The 23,387-nt window shown below is 38.9% G+C and overlaps 1 protein-coding gene across 1 annotated transcript; it reads right to left on the reverse strand.

The window, feature by feature from the left end:
- Positions 1-5,819: 5,819 nt before the first annotated feature.
- Positions 5,820-8,544, reverse strand: LOC108675221 (E3 ubiquitin-protein ligase TRIM39). The gene is made up of 2 exons (XM_018163210.1): positions 7,774-8,544; positions 5,820-5,870 (listed from the first exon to the last, which is right to left on the reverse strand). The coding sequence occupies exons 1-2, from the start codon at positions 8,515-8,517 to the stop codon at positions 5,820-5,822; spliced, it is 795 nt and encodes a 264-aa protein (XP_018018699.1). The 5' UTR covers positions 8,518-8,544.
- Between the last annotated feature and the right edge of the window lie 14,843 nt (positions 8,545-23,387).

Here is a 23,387-nt window from a genome sequence, read left to right on the forward strand (position 1 = left end):
TGAGATGGTGAGCAGTCAAGTGATCGATAATTCTATCCCTCACAACAGATTCCATTAGCTTACAAACAACACTTGTCAGACTGACAGGGCGATAGTTGTTGGGGCTGCTTTTGTCACCTTTTTTGAACAATGGTGTTACTTGTGCTTCTTTCCAGTCGGACGGCAAAGTTCCTTCGTTCGAGTTTTTTTGAAAGAATACTGTCAATGGGCCGGCCAGAACGGTTGCTAATTCCTTGAGCAATCTGGGATGGAAGTCGTCTGGTCCACATGACTTGTTGGGATTTAGAGCTTGAGACCAGGCGCTTGAGAACCCCTTCTTCGTGTATTTCAAAACCTGTTAATTTCGAGCCGACTGGGCGCTCCTCATTACCTGGAATACTGTTCAAGTCTTCATCTGTGAACACACTGCTGAAGAACTGATTAAGAACGTTAGCCTTGCCCTCATCAGAGGAAATCTATCGTTGGTCTACTTTCAAATCAGATATACCGTCCTTTGAGTTACACTTCGAACTAGCGTACAAAAAGAAGGCTTTCGGATTCTTTTTTGCATTTTTAGCAATATTTTTTCGAAGTTTTTCACTGCAGAGCGACAAACTTTTTTTAGCTCGATATCGAGCTCTTGCATACAGGTTATAATCAGACTCGCTGCGAGTTCGTAAATAACGCTTGTAGGCTCCTTTCTTGGTCTTTAGCTGAGCCTTAACTGCACTGTTCATCCACTGGGACTTTTTGACTCGTCCAAGCGTAATCTTGGGTACACAGGCATCAACTGCAGACATAACCGTGTCTTTGAGAAACGACCATGAATCAACCACATTCATGTCCTTAATACAGTCCGAAATATTCGCCGATTCACGGAGTTTATCATAGTCGCCTTTCGCAAAGTTCAAATGTTCACGCTTCCGAAGCGTCTTTTCTGCACAACTCTTAATACTGAAAAAACAATGATTGGTGGTGGCTTTTGCCCAACGGAGCCTTGTGGCGAAGCTCATCTATCATTGATTCTTCACTAGTAAACACAATATCTAGAATATATGGGGTCTGTTTACCCCTAAAATGGGTTGGCCTTGCGATGTTCTGGATTAAAAATGAGACTCGCACAGACTCCAAGAACAGGGATGCTGGGTGATTCTCATCTCTTGGAGAAGATTCATCTGCCCAGTCTATTTCTGGATGGTTAAAGTCACCAACTATCAACGTATGCGACCTGCTGAATGACATGCTCGGTAAAAGGCTGTTTAGTACTTTATTGTTATCAGAGGAGCTGTTAGGTGATCTATAAATGACCCCTATGAGGATGCTATGATTGCTATCTTTGCCTTTTAGAGTAAGTTCGCACCACACTGATTCTCTAGCTGATTGATGCTCTGCAGATAACTTAACTTGCTGGGCCCCGTAAGAGGTTCTAACCCACTGACCTACACCTCTACTGAACTGCACTTCATTTAAGTTATGAAAACAATCAAAACCTGGCAGCTGAAATTCAACAGGTACAATTCTCCCCCCGTGATTTTTAGTGAGTGTTTCAGTAATACAAATTATGTCTATACACTCGTTTGCGATCAGAGTTAACAGTTCATTTTTTTTGTTCAAAACGGAATCCGAGTTCGTGTAAAAACATTTTAAAACTTTTTGTGCACTTTCACTTTGATGTATGCGGTTACTTCCTACATTATTTACAGACCTTGATATACGGACATCATTCCTACTAATTACTTGTCCTCCATCTCCTCTGACTATCCGTGAGCAGCCGGTGTTGTCTTGGTAGCTTGGAAGTGATTGTACTCCACACACCGTCACTACTGCTGCTTGGCTGGTTCGGACTTAAGCCCCGTCCACACGCTCAAACTTATCGTCAGTCTTGCATGTCATGCCAAAGTTTGACCGACAAGACGGAAGAGTGACGAGCGTCCAGTCGAACACTATTCAAACTTTCATTCAGCCTTGTGCGCTCTCGGCAATGGAAGAGCTAGTGCTACTCGCTGCAGTGATCGCAGTTTGTTTCACCAAAATTAGGTTAGAGCGATGCAAACGTACGTGGTGGTCCCGAAAATGGTTTTAAAAATACCACAATTAGGGTTGATAGATTGCATCCCTACCAGCACTAGGCCACATTGACGATTTCATCTTCGTTACAGTCTTTCTTTGCTGTAGGATCAACTTCTTAGCGCTTAGCATCAATGCCGCGTAGGCCAGTGCTCTCTTATTCTCGTCACTAGCTTTTTAATTAAATTTACCACAAATAAGGGAAACTACGATATAATTCGAGTAACTCCCCCAAAATTTGACGGCAGGGTTTCCCAGTGGTGGGACGCCTGTCGGAGATCACCACTGCCGTGCTTCGAATGGACTATCATGATCCCTTCCCTGAAGAACGTAGCCTACAACACTTCTTGACTGTAACATTTTAAACGGCAAGCCACCAAACAGATCACATCCATTGAATTATTATTAGACCAATCAGCCCACAGGAAAATAGCCTGACGTCGTATGACCCAGCGTTGTCTGCCAATACGCGAAAAAAAATTACACCACCCGGACGGAGCGCGCCGGAGCCGTCCGCATCTGTCCTGTGTGTCGAATCAGCCTACGGTCGAACGGCCACGCGTCGTATGTCGATAAATTTTGGAACTGAACTATGCTATCTGAAACCTAACTCCAGATGCTGTGAGCTAAAAGTTACGTAATTTAGCGAAGCTGCGGAAGTCGCTCGTCGAAGGAAGATTGTCTAGAAACCTAGGACGTCTCGGGCAAATTTACGGCCGGACTCGTGGCCGGTCTCACGACCAATCTCCAAATTCAATTATCAAGTAATATCTCCCAAACTAATGAACGCAGCTTAATGAAACTTGGAACATGTATTCATCAGAACCTAACGGTGATATTTAGCACGTGAAAAAATTTTAAATTTCACCTTCATTCGTGAGTTATATTGCGATACAGGCCGAAATTCGCAGTGATCAAAGAATTTCTTCCAAAATACTGAACAAATTTGAACGAAATTTTGAATACACATTCCTAACTACAAAACGGTGATCATTAGCATTAAAAAATTTTTTATTTTACCTTCGTTTGCGAGTTTTTTTTTTTTTTAATTTCACCGTCATTCTTGATTTCAAACTTCCTTATATTCGGCCCGTATCGCCGGGTAATTTGTCGCTTAAATTCGCGGCGATCAAAAAATTTCTTCTAAACTACTGACTGAACAGATTTCAACAAAACTTTGTATATAAATACCTAACCTCCCAACGGTGATGTTTATTTACCTCGTGACAATTTTTCTATTTTGCTTTCGTTCGCGAGTTAAACAGATACAGGAGAAATGACCGGCTTTTCTACCGGCCGGTTTAACCGAGAGCCGTTTAAGTATATCCGTATACGTATAGCCGTAAAACCCGCAAACGAAGGCAAAATCGAAAAAAATTGTAACGAGCTAAACATCACCGTTGCTGAGGTTAGGTACTTAAATACTGAGATTCGTTCAAATCTGTTCAGTAGTTAGGGGAGATATTTCTTGATTACTGCGAATTTAATCACGCATTGCTGTTTAAATCACGAATAAAGGTGAAATAAAAAAAAAAACTCGCGAACGAAGGCAGAATCGAACAATTTTTCACGAGCTAAACATTACCGTTCGGTGGTTAGGACTGTAAATTCACAATTTCGTTCAAATCTGCTCAGTAGTTTGTAAGAAATTCCTCGATCACAGTGAATTTCGGCCCGTATTACCATATAGCTAAGGCAAAAACAAATGAAGGCAAAATTCAAAAAATTTTCACGAATAAAACATTATCGTTAGGTCCTAATGAATACGTGTACCAGGTTTCATCGAGTCAAGTTCATTAGATAGAGAGATATCCCTTGATCATTGAATTTGGAAATTGGCTGTGAGACCGGCCGTTAATTTGTCCGAGACGTAAACACAGAAGAGGTTAAAAAACAGATCTGGCTGAAAAAAACCATCGCTGGGAGTCATGCGCTGCACGTGTTGTGTACAAATCGTCAAACAAGCGTTCGAACTTCTAACAGTGACTTCGGGACTGCCGCCCCCCCCCCCTATCGCCCCCCTTCCGTCCTTTTCTTCCCCTTACCGCCCCCCAAAATCTTTCCACAGCCCCTAGGGGGGCGATATCGCCCACTTTTGGGAACCACTTCTCTAGACTATCTAAACCGAGCTGCTCTGGGTGCAATGCAACAGCTAATCGCCTCTGATGACGTCAATCATCACAAATTTTAGGTGCGTCGGCTAGTGTATATGCAACTATTCGTCGGCTAGTGTATACGCAACAACCTTTACCGTTGAGAGTAACGCCGTGGCGAAAGAGCCTGCAGAGTCACACCGTACAACTTCAAGTTGGTAAAGTTAACTAGAGAGACAAATGGCTAGGAGGGTGACGTGTTCAGCGACACCACGCAGGCCCACCGGCGCACCTCAATCATAAGGGGCGAAGTCAGCATCAGGTCGCAGGTGCTGCCGCGCTAGGCTGTTCTACAGTGAGCAGAGTGCTTTAGGGGTGACAAAACAGAGCTGAGGTATGGATCACAACTCACAATTGATAGAGCATTAGATATCTGACAGAGCTAAACCAGTTCAGCCGTGCAATGAATATGAATGCGCTTGCAGCAAGTTTAAGGTAACAAACCCACTTAATTCTATGTCATGTCCACAGTATATACTCGAATATGTTGATGAAATTGAGTTTAATTCTACGATAATGACGTCACTGGCTGATTTTAAATCGCCATATTTAAAAATTACCTCAAGGATTTTTTTTGCACTCCACATTCAAACGCCAATATTTAGATTTCAATCAAATTTCAGTTAATACTCATTAATTATAGACTCTTGCGAGCCTCCAAATATAATTAATTACATACTATTATTGAAATATTTTGTATCTTGCTGCAATTGCGGAAGGGGAACGGTTTCTTTTAATAAAATCATTAAGTTATAAACAGTATAATATCATGTCTCGAAGCCACAGTAAACGAGATTAACACGATCATAAATATCGGCACAGTACGACTAAACAAAAACTTGAAGCGATGACAAAATGACAAGCTCATAACTACAGTGTAGCTTACGGTGCAATCAACAGTACAGCGGAGCAACGTTGCCTGGCAACTGAAGAGGTTGAAGGTGCTCGCAGAAGGTGCACGCCCAGCCTATAGCATGCCTTTCAGCGGGAAATCCGAACTGTTAGCGAGTTTCTCCTTCAGTAACGAATCTTCTCCAAACCGTCGGTTGTCGTTCCTTATGCCTTCCATTGAAAAGAAGGTAAGGTTTGTTTCGTTCCATTGTCACATTCAAACGTCATATTATTTTACAGAGATCTATAACTGAAGGATTATTAAATTAAAATGTCAAATTGAGATTTACCACCTTATCACAGATGCACAAGTAAAATCGCACGAGTTACATTCATTTTTAACTTTCAAATTCAACCCAGCACTGAATAGTCGTCGCCTTGTAAGATAGCTCAATTTTGCCTTCATTGTTCGGAGTGATCCGTATTAAGATATGATTTTTATGCGGCAATTACCTGTTGGGAATTGTTAACGAAAAATTTGCCATTAATTTTCACAGAAAAGGTTTGAAAATTATGACTTATGCTGTTTATTGAAATAATGCTATTTTCTTCACTTCGCGAAAAGATGCCATTTCTTGGGATGGTTTGTAGAGCAATCAATCACTGAGAATTAATGTTGATTTGGTTGGAAAATACATGTGAGCTACTAAGTTTTAGTGTACATATATCATCTAAGGCTTCTTTCGAAAAAACATTCAGTTCAGACTTACAGGCTCAGTTGTCGCTGGTTTATTGCCGTTGTCGCCGTGGCCGCTGCACGGCTGACCCACCGCCGTTGCACTGACCACCCGCCAAGCAAATGACGTAAAAACGATGTTAAATTACTGCTGAATCAACCATAATGTTTTATTTCAAGTTTGATTTATTGTCACATGTTTGGTGGGTCTCTATTGTGCCAATTATTGGCTGTCGAATGTGATAAATGTTATCTTAAACCCATGTTGTATTAGGCGAAACTCCTCACCAAACAAAAATTGCAGAAAAAGAGAAGCTGAAAAACAATAATTTCAGTCGTTGCTCGTTCATGAATAATAAAATTTGATTTCATCAATTTTTGATGAAATCAAAAATTAGCTTTAACTCTTTTTCCTCGTGTTTCTATAGGGACACTTAGCATGTACTATGTACTATACTGATGCAGACATATGAGGGATGCACTTTATGAGGCAGATGCACTTATATGAGGTAGATGCACTTATATGAGGCAGATGCACTTATATGAGGTAGATGCACTTATATGAGGTAGATGCACTTTCAATGAATTTTTACAGACTGATATCTGTATGAAAGAGGCTGACTAAAAAATTTATAAGATTCCGACCAGTGCATAATAAGTAGCAAAAAACTTCTCATTTGTAGACAAAATTCTCACGAGTCCCAAATTCTATAAATAGAAATGTGCAAAATTTTCCTCCGTGATAACTGTTGAAAAGCATGAAAAATTTTATAGAATAGAATAGAAGTGTCGGCGTTGAAGAAATAGGCCCATGGCCTGTTGCCGATTCTTGAACTTTTTGTGACTTGATTCACAAGGGATCCGGCCTTTGGAACCCGATCTTTCCATAACTGACGATTGATTGAGATAGCTGCTGGACTTATTGACTGCTCCGTAATTTGCTAGGCATTTTAAGACTGAACATATGCTCCTGCATAGCTTCGTCTAGTCTGTTTTTGAAGATGTTCATACTATAAATGGACTATTTAGAAAAAAATGGCCATGGAATTAATTTAGAAAAGAAAAAATAATAAAGAATCCAAATTGAAGTGGAGTTAACAGACATTTATTTAGTAAAGCAATCCCGTAGGAGTCCAAACAGCTATTCTGGGGGCTCATTACGCTAAACCAGCTCTCTAAAGATATATGCTATCTCAGAGATTCCTGGGTCAGTGAGTCACATCCAATTATCTCGTAATTTCTGTTTTCATTCTGTTATATAATTAGAATCCTCGAATATTCATAAAAACGAATTCTTTGATTGTATCACATTTTAATTCGCTCTGACCGTCAAATGGTGTCATATTATTTGTGTGCATTTCACAAGTTTCATACCTCCTACAAACGGGATATATAACCCTCTACCGCTTGACATGAGTAAACGGAGCAATATTGTCATCAGCCTACGTTCTAGTGAGCTAAAAATGACACACTGATGGTTGTCGCCACGTACGGAAAACTTTAAAATGTTCTCTGTTGCGAACAAACGTCCTTAAGTTGCTGCACTCAATAGTTTACATATAATTAAGTTGAAAGTTATGTTCCCGGAGAGGGACATACGGCGCTAGAGGGTTAAGAACTTTCTAGCGATAACGGAAAGATTTATTCACGTATTGATGAATTAACATTGTAATCAGAATTTGAATAAATTTGTACTATGCAGTACTAAATTTGTACTAAATCTACAATGCACTCTACTTTTTTCTTACGTTTGTATTGTTAATTGTCAGAAATTTTGCGTAAAATTATTTGATTCTGTTAGCACCATATCTGATATGGCCTTACGATCTATCTTAAACGGTATTATTCAGCATATACTGAAGCCAATGAAGTTTTTTTGTTTAAGTTCACTTAACTGATGCAATCCGGGCAAATCATACCTAATAGATACCTCCAATGGAATATTATCAAGAAAATTTTATTTTTGAAAAAAAAAACAGAAGAAACCGAAAAATTCTTTTTACTCACCTCTAACGAGTCACATTTCATACTAGCAGCATCAAACAACGCTTTGAATTCAGGTATCTTCTGAATTTTTTCAGGTTTCAATTTCAGTCGACTCAGGATTGCTCTGCACTCTTGTCTCTTTTTCTTTTTTGTCTTATCAAAACCGGTGACTGAAGCATCCCAAGCGTGCAGATCTTGTTCGGCGGACACTTTCTGAGCCAGCAGCGAATCCTTCTGTCCTTCTAAGTCAGTCTTTAGAATGATGAGGTCTTCAACCAAACCCAAAAGACCGTCAGATATCGAGACCACATTGCTAGCGTTTTCAAGTTTTCCCAGCAACGTGGTCCGTACTTTGGTTCTGGCGTCAACGGCTTCATCTTCCTGAAGCAGGTCGTCGAGCGACTCAATTCTGTGAGCGGCGTGCGTGCCGCCTATGCATCTGAAGCACGTTAGTTCCATGCAGTCCATGCACAGGTAATCCAGAGCCTTCTTGTGCTGGGTACATGGTGCCTCAGACTGTGAGCGCACATCACTTTGGCCAACTTTGTTTTCAGAGGGGATTAAAGCGTAGACAACGGGAACTTGATTAATACGTTGTAATATTTTCTTCCTACATTTCGGACAGTTTTTTGGCGCGGAAACATTCAACAATCTTGCAATGCAGGAGTAGCAAAACGTGTGGCCGCAGGTCAGGCAAAGCGGCTTGCGGTTGTCCGAGTTGAATGCCTCGTCACAAACTTCGCACTCCATAGAAGCACTAGCCATGCCGTACGTACATGTTCTTTTATTTCGTTGTAAATGAGAGGGCCCGTCAAAAAAATAGGTGCACTTTAAGCAAAGCTCTTCATTAAAAGTTCTTAGTGTATGCCATCGGTGGCGTGCTGGCAAATAAGGTTATCAAAGAACCTGGATGAAAGGGGGCAACAGTGGCAGTCAGTACACGGAACCAGTAGTGGCAACCTTAGCAACCTTCACATTCCAACCACCATTAATAATATTACTATCCTGAAATCTTTTAAGGAATTCCTGGGTCCTTCCGGGGTCACTTTTTTAGGAGTCAGAAGAAAATGTATTATACGCAGCTTGGATTCGGAAATTATCACGATATATGTAATCAATTGCATTGCAAATGTCATAAATTTCATAGTAGACTCACAAAACACAACCTAAGCTAATATTTGATGGTAATATTTTCGACCCAGCTACATCGCATGATATAACAATTATGAAATCCAGCTTTAGAACAATCACGCTATAGTGATAAGGTCCTATTGCAATTATTCCCAGATTTTTGTGTTGATTTTAATCTAGAGAATCGTAAAATATTAAAAAATCCCAGATTTTTGAGCTGATTTTAGTCCGAAAATAGGAAAACTGATTAATGAGATCGTACTCCTATGACGAGACAAAGATTAGACTATATGCAGTTATTAGCATTTCGTTCCATTTAGCATGAATGTTTGGTAACAGCATTTTTCACTGCAGGGTCGTAACTCATTGAATATTGTTTGCAGGTACAAAAAGTTTGAAATTTTCCATAAATCGTTTCATAAGGTACAGTTTTTATCGATTTCTATCAAACATATCCTTATAAGCTGAAATACTGGAGCGGGAATCTAATATCTTGTAATCGACATTGCTCGTCATCATTTTATTGCCTCCCAACTTTTCTTAGGTTGACAAAACATAACATAACATAGTGATGTCGGCTCTGAAGTGTAGGCCTGATGTGGCCTGTCGCCGATTCTTTTCCATTTCGTGCCTTGTTCATAGATCTAAACTCGTGTCATTTGACCGGATCTTTTCATGACTGGCGATAGTTTGAAGAAGCTACTATGTGGTGGCGGAATCAAGGTATCGACGCGTAGGCGGGTGGAGAGGAGGCGGGTGGAGAGGGGGAGGTGTAGGGGCCAAGAGGGTGGGGAGGGTATAGGAAGGCGAGGCCTGAGCGCAGTCAAGGCAGCGATTGTTCTCGGGTTACCGGCAGTCGCCGAGGGTTTTCAAAAACTTGCCCTCGTTTCACGCACTAAAATTTGTCGAAAAGTTGGAAGTTAGTTTGGTTAGGAAACAAGAAATCACGAGTAGTAACGAAATCCAGTTAGCGTCATTTATAAAGTAATATTAACAGCATATGAAATGTTTGTAAATAAATGTAACTCTGATTTAAAGAATTTTTTTATATTCTAAAGACTAAATCCCTTTGATGACTTAGAATTCCATGATTTCGATTCTGTTTACCTTGACACAACTCAGAGAAGACTGCAGCGGCTCTGTCAGGCAAGTCAGATCTTTTTGGCAATAATTGAAACATGTTCTATAACATGCATGGATAAGATAACGTCGCTATCTGAATTAGATACGATAATGTCAGTTCATGCAGCCAATAATTATTGTATTTCGTTACTGACGAAAGTGTTAAAGGCTAAAATTAAAGTTTTGAAATTTGTTATCCCCCAATTTTTTTAATACTGACGCAAGTGATAGCAAGTTAAATTATGTCACATTTGTGCCGCATCACTTTCCCAGACAGGTTCACTATAGCAGGCTGTTTTGCGAGTGTTTTTATGCAGTGGCTCAGTATTTCCATGAAATGGGTCAGTGTTTCTATGAGGTGGTTCAGTGTATCCAGACAGTTGGTGAGTGTTTCTATGAATTGGGTCAGTGTGTCTCTGAGGTGGGTAGTGTTTCTACGAAGTGGGTCAGTGTATCCATGAAGTGAGTCAGTGCATCCATGAAGTGGGTCACTGTTTCCATGAGTGGGTCAATGTTTTCATATTCCTGATAACCATGCCTACTACTCGTGTTCCGTCCATGATTTCTGGGGATTTTAGGATTTCAGGTAACTTTACAAGCCTTCTCACATTATTCGTTAACAAAATTTTTAAGATTGACCTGCATTTTCAATTTATTATTTTTCCATAATTTCTTCGGCAATCATTGCCCTGATTTAAAGTAGGCTTAATGAAAATAGGTTTAGGTTTCTAAGGTTAAAAACCATGAAAGGTTTCTTGCCAGAAAAAACCTTTCCCTTAAATTTTCTTTATGATCCTATAACGCAATTTCAATATAATGGGAGTATAAACATTCAACAAATTTGGCTCATCTACATTTCGAAGTATAATGAAGATTTAGTATAGTATCTTCGGCATTGATGAATAAGCCTGGATAGGCCTGTCGCCGATTCTTGTACTTTTCTTGACTAGTTCACAGATATAAAAGACAGGCCTTTTCATCAAACCTTTTAAACGAACGGTAGGTTTAAAATCGTTTCTAGACTTTCATTTGTTCCGTAGGATACGAGGCATTTCAAGGCAAAGCATATGCTCCTGCATGGCCTTGTCTATCCTGTTCTTGAACGCGTTGAGGCGTTCATACTCTGAGCGTCAACAGTATCTTCAGGGAGGAAGTTCCACATGTCGGTGACTCGAAGCGAGAAAATGTTGTCGCATGGATGAGTTGCACCACAGTTTTTTTTGCTTTATATCCGTGGCCCTTGGTGTTGGTTCTTGTTTCAAATTCTAGTAATCCTTCTGGAACATCGTACAAACCATGAGTATACTTGTAAACTTCAATGAGGTCACAACGCAGGCGACGATAACAGAGACTGGGAAGCTTCATAATCTTCAATCTTTGTTGTGAACGCAACATTGCCTTAGAATACTTGCTGAATTCTGTGGTCTTGCGTAACCTTTTCGTTCATTCGTCATCTGTCGGCTGCAGAGTACAGACCGAACTTAAATCAGGAACGAATTTTGGTGAGCTTAATGGTGAGCTCTTGGTTGAATATTTCTTTGTTGTTTAGAAAGTCATTGTAATTACTTTATTATTTGCGAATATTGTTTATAAATTCAATAACCTTTTGTTTTTTGTATAAAATTTTGTATTTGTACAGGTTTCTTTCCAGAAACCGTGTCGTCTGGGATTATAAAGCAAAAAAATGAAACCTGATGCACGCGTATTCAATTAATCCTGCCTTAGACAACAGTTGCGCTGAAAAGCAATAAATAGTCCGCAACAATCTTGCTTCAAAAGACTTGCCCTTTAAGCCTGGAATTATCCTTGTTGCACATCCTGGAACACTCTCTACTAAATTTTTGTCCTTTTCAAGTCTTGGTGACCACACAAAGTTTTCAAACTCTAGGTTCGGGAGCACGATAGAGAACAACACAACAGCTTCATCATTACTACATCTAGGTACTCGTAGGAGCGTGTGATCAGCCTAAGCAGTTTATTGGATTTATTAACTTGTTTTTCAATATGCCTAGACAATTTTAGCTCTTTGTCGACATAAACTCCAAGATCTTTTTCCACGCAAGACTGCTCAATCATAACCCTTTCGTTGCAACCATGTCTTCTCATGCTGTAAGCTTGCTGTTCATTGTTCTTCCCGAGGTGAAGTACTTTACACTTGTCAGCATTGAAATGCAGCTACCACGCATCAGCCCAGTCAACTAAACTATTGAGGTCATTTTGTAGTTGCATTTTATTTGACGCATCCTTAAGGAGAGCGTCTGGGTCCAAAGGTCGAAATTTCGGCTTTTCCGGTTTTTAGGCTCATCTTAAAGCTTACTTTCTGACGCATCGTCTTCTCGTGGTATTAGAACCATCTCTGTACGTTGATTTATGCGGACGCGACAGTTCCCTTAAGGGGAGCAGGGGACCAGGCCCCTTCACTAAAGTTAAGGCGGAAATTACCCGGCCGGGCACCATAAAGCGGCCAATTATGACATTCTCCGGTTACTCATCTTAAAGCTTACTTTCTGCCACATCGAACGGTACTAGAATCACCTCTGTACGTTGATTTTTGCATTCACGACAGACCCCTTAAGGGGCAAGGGGGTGGGGGGCCTTCAGTAATTCCAAAGGGGGAAATTAACTATAAAATGTTCTCTCCACTCGGCTAGAGCTCAGTAACCTCACAGACAGCACGGGGATGGTGTTCGTTTAGTGGCTCTGTGCACCGATGACTGACTTTGAAGTGATTTGACGCTTACTTTCGGTATCTAGGCTACGTCACATGCCGCGCGGCGGTTTTTTGCCTCTACTGAAAAGTTGCCAAAGCTTAAAACCTCTCTCACGGCAATCCAATCTCCTACAGTTTTGAAGCTACAGCAATGAGACATAAATCATTCGATTTGGAAAGGAAAGATCTACTAACGTCACTTGGTCGTTTTTCCAATTTCGTTATAGTTCGGATTTTATTTTGCAGGAAGTGGGGGAGGGCGGGGGTAAAATCGAAAAATTTCGAAAAATATTGGAAAAATGCTCCCACACCCACAAAAATGAGAAATTCAAAAAACCGCCACGTGACGTTTTTAGATATGGTTTTTACGCATCGAATGATATGTGTCTCGATGTTGTACCGTGAAAATCCTAGGAGGAGATAGATTTCTACGGTACCCCCTTTTTTCGGCCGTTTTCTAATAATTTCACGTTTTCTTTCATTTTTTTCGAAAAATACACATGAACAAAAAAGTCTTAAATTTCTGTTTTACATATGTGTACCAAGTTTCAGAGTGATCCGTATGTAAATAACCGAGATAAATTTTACCCCAGACATTTTACCCTTAACTTTATATTATCACCCTTAACTGTATTATAAACTTTTGTGTCATCGGCATACATGGAGCACACGCTTGGCACTACTTATGGTAGATCGTTTATGAAAGAGACAAACAAAACAGGCCCAAATCCCTGATCCATTGGAGTACATTTCCCTCTATTCCCAAAGAATTCACTTTACGTAACAGTCGCTCGTGCGGAACACCATCAAATGCCTTGGCAAAATCGAGGTGTGCCTTGGCAAAATCGAGGTATATACCACTTCTAATTTCTTTGCTGATAGGAAAACAAATTTAGCGACAAATTTTGCTGATAGCGGAAAACAAATAGCGACGCAACACACACCAGACGGACTGCGTGTGGAGTAGTGGCTGACGCGCTCCCCTTCTGGCATCGGGCTCTTATAATTAAGGGCTGCCCTGAGATTAGCCGTTACACGGACAACCTGTTTCTTCGGGAGTTTTCATAGAATCGTCTATTTTCTCTGACGCAGGGGGATCCAGACAATAAATATTATGAAACCTGCGCTGAACAGTTGTTTCACACTAGCACTGCGAAAAACGAGGAACACAAAATGTTTTTCTTTGTGGTTTAGAGGTTACACATTATTTATATGCTGCTTAGATTGAACGAAGAATCGCTATGGGTAAAACAATTGAGTTTCCGTGAAAAAGTTAAGCCAGCGAAATGCTTGTTAGAAGGCAATATTTCGAATTTTGACTGAAAGAAAATTCCGCGCAATTAACGAGTCGATTGTCTGCAATGGGAGTCCGATCGCAAGGCCTCTAAATTCCTTGCAGATACTTAAAAGAGGAACTTTCAGAGCAGGTTATCGCATTTACGTAGGAATTTAACAGGGTGCGGATTAGTGAAGGAATTACAGACGGTCTAGAATCGTAATTAAAGCGAATTTTTATCAGTATGAACACTCCTGCCATGCATTTGCGTCTGATTCTTAATTCGGCCTAATAAGATATTGCTTCGATTAAATTTCAAGGAAATAATGATTATGGAATTAAATTTGAAGTCTTACTAAAACTAGGAAAATTAATTGTAGAATTTGTAGAATCAATAGTTATTGAGTACCTTTACAACAGCGAATAATTCTTTCCTAGAACTATTCTAGTGTCATATTAGATATATATAACATATAATAATATTCATCAGTATGGATTAAAGACGAGAAAAGATTAAAGGTCAAAAACTTTCCGTTTCGTAGCATCGCAAATTTTAAATATTGTGTTAGGAACAGAAATGTGAGTGAAAAAAATTACACTGAACGAGAACGATATTAATTGTCGTAAATGTTACTAAACTCCATCTCCGTTATTAAAATCTATCTGTGCAAATATTAATATCCCATCGCACTTCAGGACACAAAAACTAATTTTGGAGGTATTAACAAAACAGCGAGAAATAAAACCAACACCATGCGTCTAAATTTGGAAAATAAGAATCGTTTTTAAGCAAAAAAGAAAAAAAGCATGTGAAGAACAATGCAAGTTTAAAAGCCCATATAAGGATGACTAAGGCTGACCTCCACGCGTCTCATTATACGCTTAATCTGTCGCGGTTTTGCTACGTTGAAGTAACGAAGTTCCGAGCGCATCAAAGTCCAAATTTTAATAAGCGTATAAATATTATTAACTTTCAGCTCCGCAAATCTTGCTTACAGCCTTTCAAAGTCACGGGAATATTAAAGAAAACAAAATTATGTTTTTCAAAAAGATCATAAATGAAATATGGAGTTCTCTAAGATCAAATTCAAGTCGCTTTCCTCGAAAAGAAGAAAAGCAAACAAAAATTTAAATGTTTGCTATGCGTCTCATTATAGCAGTATGGAAACAGAGGCGAAAAAACGTCAACGAACAATTTTTTTTCTAAGAATTGTGCGTACGTTTTTATATCATACTGTATTAATTTCATTCATATTTTTACGCTGATAAATATCTTGTTCTACTAATTACATACATAATGTATTATGGTTTTCTTATGTCTGACATGGCATTGATTTGAGCGGAAAAATAAAAGCACATGCGCAAGAACACAAATGCAAAAATGAGAGAGCATTTATCGAGTGTTTACAAATGAAAACACACAATTTAGATGGGTGTTTCTGAAAACATATATAAACACGCATCAACGGGACTAACCTCCATCAATTCTTGGATAGATAATTAATCTCTATAAATTAATACGTCTAAAACTAAAAGTAAACGATCAAAATAGACGGTAAACTTCGTTGAAACCTAGATAAATATTAAGTGTATATCATCAAACAGAGGATATTTCGTCTCAGCGACGAAGCTCCTGGCCATTGGAAATCTAAAAAATTAATGAGCGTTCACTTCGCAGTTGACATAAATGGATATTGCATTGAAGTTATGGCCATATGCATATGCACAATGGCCATAATTATGTGCATAATGGCCATAATTATGTGCATAATGGCCATAATTATGTGCATAATGGCCATAATTATGCATGGAAGTTATGGGCCTCGTAGACATAAGCGAAAAACTTCCTGCTGTTTTTGAGAGATGAAAAGGTATTGCGCCGTCACATAAGCATGGAGTAGTACGATCTCACCCGCGAAATATCAACCTACTGTGTAAAGTGTTAATAAATTATAAACAAAAGTTCATCTCACTTCTTCACTAAAATTTATATCCTCTATAAATATCTATATTAGTAAACAAAATTTCAAGAAATTGCTGGCAATTTTTTCCTGTTAAAATTAAGAAAACACCTGCGCGGAATATTCTAGAGAATTTTTAATGCCTAATTTTTCTGTTTACTGTTGCGTCAAATGAAACAGATATTTACGTCAGATACATCTGTTTAATTTGATATAATTAAATCTAATAGTCAAAGTTAATTTAACATTCAACTACAACGCAGATGTGAATTCTCATTGTTGTAGGACTTGAATGTTTGTTTTGTGTGCATTAAAATATCGACCGCACTTTCCAAAGACATTTGGCATCTAAAATAAATAATTTTATGATATTCAGATATCAACCTGCCTCTCTGATTAGAATAAAGATTTAAAAGAAGATGTCTACTACCTTCCTATTTTAGTTTAATTTATGGGTTGTACCTTGATGTAAATTATTTGCGATTTTTACCCTACGACAAATTCATCCATTTCCAGTTATGACGTCAATCCTTTAACTTTTCTCTCCGTGGAATTTTTAGTTCAGGTTTTAGCTATCCTACTGTCAGGTTTTAGCACGAGGGCCGGGGCACAGTGAAAAAGTTCTCACGCTGGCAGCTACGACTTGACAAGGGAAAGGATACCAATAAGCATGTCAACTCTTATATACTTAAAGACAGCAAATCCCACCCTAATACAGAGCTGGGCACGGCAAAAATTGGCAACAAATTCCTAGGCTTAGCCTACCCGTATTTGCAAATCCCAACGAAGGCTACAATGCACGCTAATAATTTAACCTTCACAATAGTACAAATAAAGAGGGCTAAAATGGGGATAGTATTTCACCGATCCCAAAAAGGGGTACATCATCGGCTGGAATGAAGGTGAGCGTCGGCAGACTTCCCCGGGATTTATTCGGTCACACTCCGGCAATACTTGGCTGCGGCGTTCGTTGCTTCTCGGTGAGCTTTGTCTGACGGTGTTTTCAGAAGGGTATCGTGGTGTTAACTGAAGAGATGTCGTAATGTACGCTGGAAGACTCCCGGTGACTCAATCCGTCGTAATCCGGCAATACTTGGATTTGGCGTTGGTTTCTTCGGCGTTACGGTCTAACGCGGAGGGTTGCTGCTTGAACACTCGTAGAACTTTGCTTCGATGGAACTCACTCTGAGCGCGTATAACCAGGCTCGCGTTGTAGCTTTTGGCAGATGATACTAGTTGTCCGTCTTGAATCGTCGTGGTTAACTTGCAGCACTATCTCTCGCACCCGCGGAGCTGTTTCCACCAAAAATCTATCTTTCGGCTAAGTCGTAGAACGCCGCCCAGTAGCTCTGCACGCTACTAACACCGGTACGGGACTGACTCGCGGTGGCGCGCTCGCTTCTTAAATACTCCCCCGGTCTCGCGCATGCGCGCTAGACGGCTCGAGCTCCACACCCCCTAATTCAAAATTCGCTTCTAACCCCTAATCCCTATTCTTATCTTATTTATACTTTATTCCTATTCCTAATCATCGTCGGTTTTAATAAATCTTTAACGGTTATAGTTATATTCTCCTATACTAATCAACTCTTGGTATCGTAGCCACTCGTGCGTTGAACAGGAGAATTCGCAGACGCTGCGGCGCCAATGTAAATCATCGCCGCAATCAATAATGAGGTCATATGTAATCATTAATGAGGTCATTCGTAATCATTAATGAGGTCATTCGTAATCATTAGTGAGGTCATTCATAATCACTTGAGGCTATTCGTAATCATTTGAGGTCGTTATAATTTGAGGTCGTAATTATTTGAGGTCTTTTGTAACCATTTGAGGCCATTCACTGTTATAGATTACGTCGAGAAAGGAACAGTACTATTTTTTGGCTTGATTTTTCCGACATTTCCCTCTAAAATTAATGTAAATACCAGTGCCATCCTGATGCTATTTATCTTGATCTTGAGATACTGACAATTTATTTTTAATTTGCACACATAAATTTTGTAACAAAATTTCCACTTGAGTACAAAGAGTAAAAATTTGAAAATGCACACAACAACCAATCATCCAAAATAGCGAATGAAGAATTGATCAAACATAATCGCGAAAGCTTCGCATCTGCCGAACAGATTTACGTCTAATTTTGCACAGCTGGCTTTTTAATAGCCGCTGTTGCGGACTATTCAGTGCTTTTCAGCGCAACTGTTATCTATGGCAGGATTAATAGAATAGGCGTGCATCTGGGTGCTTTATATTCCCAGATGACACGGTTTCTGGAAAGAAACCGGTACAAATACAAAATTTATTCAAAGAAAAAAGGTTATTGAATTTATAAACAATATTCGAAAATATTCAAGTAAAGGCTTTCTAACAGAGAAATATTCAAACACGAGAACTAGGCTCACCAAAATTCGTTCCTGATCTAAGATTGGTATTTACTCCGCCTGACAGATGATGAATGAACGAAAAGGTTTCGCAAGACCACAGAATTAAGCTACTATCCCAAGACAAATGTTGCGTTCACAACAGCCGCCCTAAACCACATTAAATAACATTTATTCCAATCATAGTTATGAAATAATATTATCATCAAACGATGGTGAGGTTATTGCCACATGCAAAAGTAATAACATATCATTCATCGTAACAACAATCATAATTTCGGGAAAATATTTGTCATCCAAATGATGGTCATGGTGGCCGCCACATGTTAGCGGCGATGAGGAGCGGCAGCCTTCCAAAGTTCATACGGTTGATGACTTGCAGGAAATAAAGTCTTCAGTGGGAGCATAAATCAGGTGGCGGCAGCACCTGCGTGTTGTATCTCCTCTATCTTGATTTGTTCAATATCGTATGTTAACTGAAATTTATTCATATTATTTTTAATTACGAATATCGTGGATTTCAATAAGATTTGATCACTAATTTAACGGGGTTTCAAAGACATTTTTAAGTGAAATATTTTGAGTGAACATTCTACTGGTCATGAATTTTTTACTGGCTTCATTAGAACGTTTGACTTTCCAGCAATCGAACTCTAAAAGAGACATTAATTGTGATATTATAGAAGTGAAGTCTAAGGTATTTCATTAGAATATAAATCATGTCGTATTATCAAAGTGTATTAAATGCGTTCAAAAATCAAGATAGCTTGTAACTTGTAAACCGCGTTTATACTAAGAAATAGCTGTAATTTTCAGCCGCGGTATTCTATCAGCCTGCTGGAAAATATAGTAAGGTATTGCATACGAGTAAAATTTTGCGTTTTCTATTCTTTTACTGACAACGACGCCAGTCACTTGAATGCAAATCCTTCTGCGCTGCTTTCTACAGCTAGGATGTGCTGTGCTGCTTTCTACAATCATCGTTTTTGCGCTGCGGATTGATGCTACCTGTATTGTGTCATGGGGGATCGGGAGCGCAGCCGTGCACCACCAATTTTGTGCACCAATAAACCCTGAATCGAACGCCTTGGATATCTCCGGAGATCCACCAATCAGCCGTGAACCACTCGGCTTTGTCTTCCTCCGGCCTCGCATAGAACATGCCGTGCACCACCAGGCCGCGGATCGAATCTGACTTCCGGGCATCGTTAAATTGCGTAATTTTACGTTCACCGCATCTGAGGTTAGGTTTCAGATAGCATAGTTCTGTTCTAAAATTTATCGTCTTTCGACAAGTGGCCCACGGCTTAGATACGGACGGCTTGAAGTGATGAAGGCGACGTTCCGGAAGGCAGGAATCATGATGGTCCATTACATCCAGGGCAGTTGTGGTCTTCGGCAGGCGACCAATGGGATCAAGATGTGGCCATCTTCTCTCTTACACGTGCGAGAAATCCACTGAAAAATATCACATGAAATTTCTTCTCGCTGTTTTATTAGCTTTTCGAACGTTCGCTGAAAAACATCCCATGCAATTTTTTTCTTTTAGTTTTGCAATTGGCTTTTTTAAGCGTACGCTAGAATATATCACTTGGCTATGTTTACTCACATTTGAGGGTACGTGTCTCCTCCAGCACCTACGCCAGAAAATATTGCATAAAAAAATTTCAATCAGGTCTGCTTTTTACAAGTAATCAAATATGCAAAAAATACAAAATGATTCTTTCTTAATTTTTGGATATCTTTTTACACGCGTACTCGAAAAAATTAGAGCTGAAAATTTGTTCTCTCATCCTACGCTTCCGCGTCGACTTTTGACCGATAATGAAAATTTTTTGCGGTTATCGGCAGTTTGGTTTTACTACAAACAATTTATTTATCTTAAAACATTTTAACATTTTTTCACATTATTTAAAGCAGCTTTTCTCGAGTAACAAGCTTATGTTCGGTCTACAGTCCCTTTTCTAGTGAAATAACTGCCTACAGAATATTTTTTATAGAATCAAAATGGCCTAACTAGCACGAGATACATTCATCCATCCAATCAGGCGATTTGAGCATTAAGTCGTTCCTGACATCGACGACGTATAGCCATAATAATTAAACATTTAATTGAATATGTATATACAATTTTTCGAATGTATCACAATAAATACCATTTCCATTCTTGACCAATCTAGTTCGCACCAGACGCTCATATGTAAAATCAACCTCACATTTGTGGGTGCATGAAACTTCATATTACCTCGTCACGAGAACGGTAAATGTGCAATTCTATAGGCATGGATGAATATAAATGAATCGCCCATGCAGTGAACTTATCGTATCTGATAAACTTATGTAGCCCACTCGTACTTTCGATTGCTCATCTACGGTTTGAAAGCCTCAATAGGTTATGTACGACTTCTATTTATACACAGTGTCGAGTCGCATAAATAATGCTTAATAATTTACAATTTAATTGGTTACTTAATCTGTCCATAAGCACGATATTGATACAGCATATCTGAAAGAAAATTACGTGGTTTATCCAGAAAATGTGTTCCGAAATAGTTTATTTACCAGGGCATTGCAGTAATATGCTAAGTAAATGCTAATATTTAACTGAATAGGCGAAGTACAAGATTAAACTATATTTTTTTATATCTCGTGATAACGATTTAATATACTGTTTATGACGTGAGTATATATAATAAATTAAATGAATAAAATGGTGAAACTTCACATTTTCGTATGTTGGTTTTTAATTCTCGTATGTTGGTATCAATTAAAATAACGGAAATGAATAATCAACGATTTACACTAACCAATAAAATTATAATATACAAGAGATTCAAGACCATAAAATAGCAAATAAGCACCGAAAATAGTTGGTAAAGCACCGAATGATCGAGGACTTATGAGCCGCATGGCCACTCTTGAAGCTTCTCCATATAGCCATGTTAATAAATACAATCCTAGTCTTAATTGTACGTTGATAAATCCATTCCCAGTCTCAAGTCAATTACCGCTGGACTCACCTTAAAAGCGGTCTTGAGTTGCCATGTCATTCGAGGCCTCAGACCAAACGAGTGACCGAGTCGCGCATTCCTACCAATTTCTTTGGCTCAAAAATGACGCTTGACATCAAATGTATAACAAATTCAGCGCACAGGCAAAGAATAAATTTATGATGAGTATCATTCGAACAACTAATAGATGGCTAATAATAATGTTCATAAGTAATAATATGCTCATACGGATTTGAAATTTATATCAGGTCAACAATACGTATCATTTAACAATGATACGTATTAATTGAAAATACAAATGTTGCCGATTTTCGTGCCGTGTCTTCGATATGGATGAGAAACAGTCACTTCATTTCTTCTCACCTCTTCAATATGTTAATCAGTAAATCATGTCAGTCTAATAAGGACGCGTAAGACTTGTGCGTTGCCCACTTAGCGATGCATATTTTGCCAATTTGTGGGTCATCCTGACCAGTTTTTGCATGATGAAAAGACATATCTGTACAACGTCTATACTCTCTGCTGAGCTGTGGGTAAGAAAATGCTTCAATATTTGGGCAATATGACACATTCAGTATTCTGGGTGTCGATAAATAACGTTATTACTATTTGAGCATTTGCAAGCTGTCACGTGGAGGAGCGTACAGAACCGCTAGGCGAACAGCATAAAAGGAAGCAATTATTTTAAAACATGCAATGAATGATGTTCCGTTTGACGCTTAACCTTGATTTTGAACCGTTCATGTTGACATGCCTGGAAACTGTAACCTCTTTTAGCCTCTGTACACGAGATATTACACTCAACAATGACTACAAAATGACTACAATTCAGATTTGTAGGAACATATCTTATGGTAAAAACAGCTTCAGGTATTTATTATTCCATGCGTTCATTCCTTTCATCAGTGAAATAATCGAGTCCCTGCAGTTATTTGATGAATCGGTGCCACTAATGCCACGTATAATTAATTGAAATATAATTAGCGTGCATACACTGCCGGCAGCATCGCTCCGGCTCTCGTTTAGCTACCACGATTGTAATACTCACCTTACACTCTACACAATTGTCATATGATCAATATTAAACATCGTTTGCGCAGAATATATTTTTTAATTTTCAAAGCGGAATTTTAACCATATATGCACTTCATTATACTGATGAATGATGATATTATTGATCATAAATCTACACCCCAAATTTCAGAGAAACGAGTTTTACTCTACCAATAGTAGATATAGCTATTAAAAAAACTCCCCTATGGGATAGAATGTGAACATTAGAAACCTAGTATCTTATTGTATATTTCGAATCAATTAGTGTAGCAATAATAAAAATACCTCTAGGCACGATATTTATATAAACAATGGAAGCGAGCGTTTTGTCGGCCAGCAACGCCATGCTGGATGCGCTGCCGCCCAGCCCAGCCGAGGGCGCTGAGGACGACCAGGAGGCTGAGGGAAGGTCGAAGAAGGAAATAAAGGTAATAACTTTAATTTTAATATAGAGATAATTAATGTAATATATTCTTAATAAATAATTAAAATTAACATACAACATCATTCAGAAATTTGTCGAAAAGAATTACCTGTAATTTTTGGAACCTAAAAAAATTGTTTAGACCGACGCGTAAACAATCTTTGCAAATGTTACAAATGTACAAATTAATAATTCAGGTTACGTTGATACATCATTGATAATTTTTGTACTTCAATTCAAAATTATTTATTTTCTCTCACCTGAGCAGCAATTTCTTCTTGACATTTCGGTGCCACTAATGCCACGTATAATTGAACGACGGATAATTAGCTGGCATGCATTGCCGGGAACATCGCTCCGGCACACAATTATCTACCACGACAATTCGCCTTACACTCTACACAATTGTAGTATAATCAATATCAAACATCATTTACGCAATATGTATATCCGTTTCTTTATATTCAAAGCTGAATTTTAACCATCCACGCACTGTATCATGCTGATGATGATATTATTGATGATAAATCTACACCCCTAAGTCTCATAGAAACGAGATTTAC

The sequence above is a fragment of the Hyalella azteca genome, unplaced genomic scaffold (genome assembly GCF_000764305.2).
Source record: "Hyalella azteca isolate HAZT.00-mixed unplaced genomic scaffold, Hazt_2.0.2 contig14089, whole genome shotgun sequence".
Lineage (NCBI taxonomy): Eukaryota > Metazoa > Arthropoda > Malacostraca > Amphipoda > Hyalellidae > Hyalella > Hyalella azteca.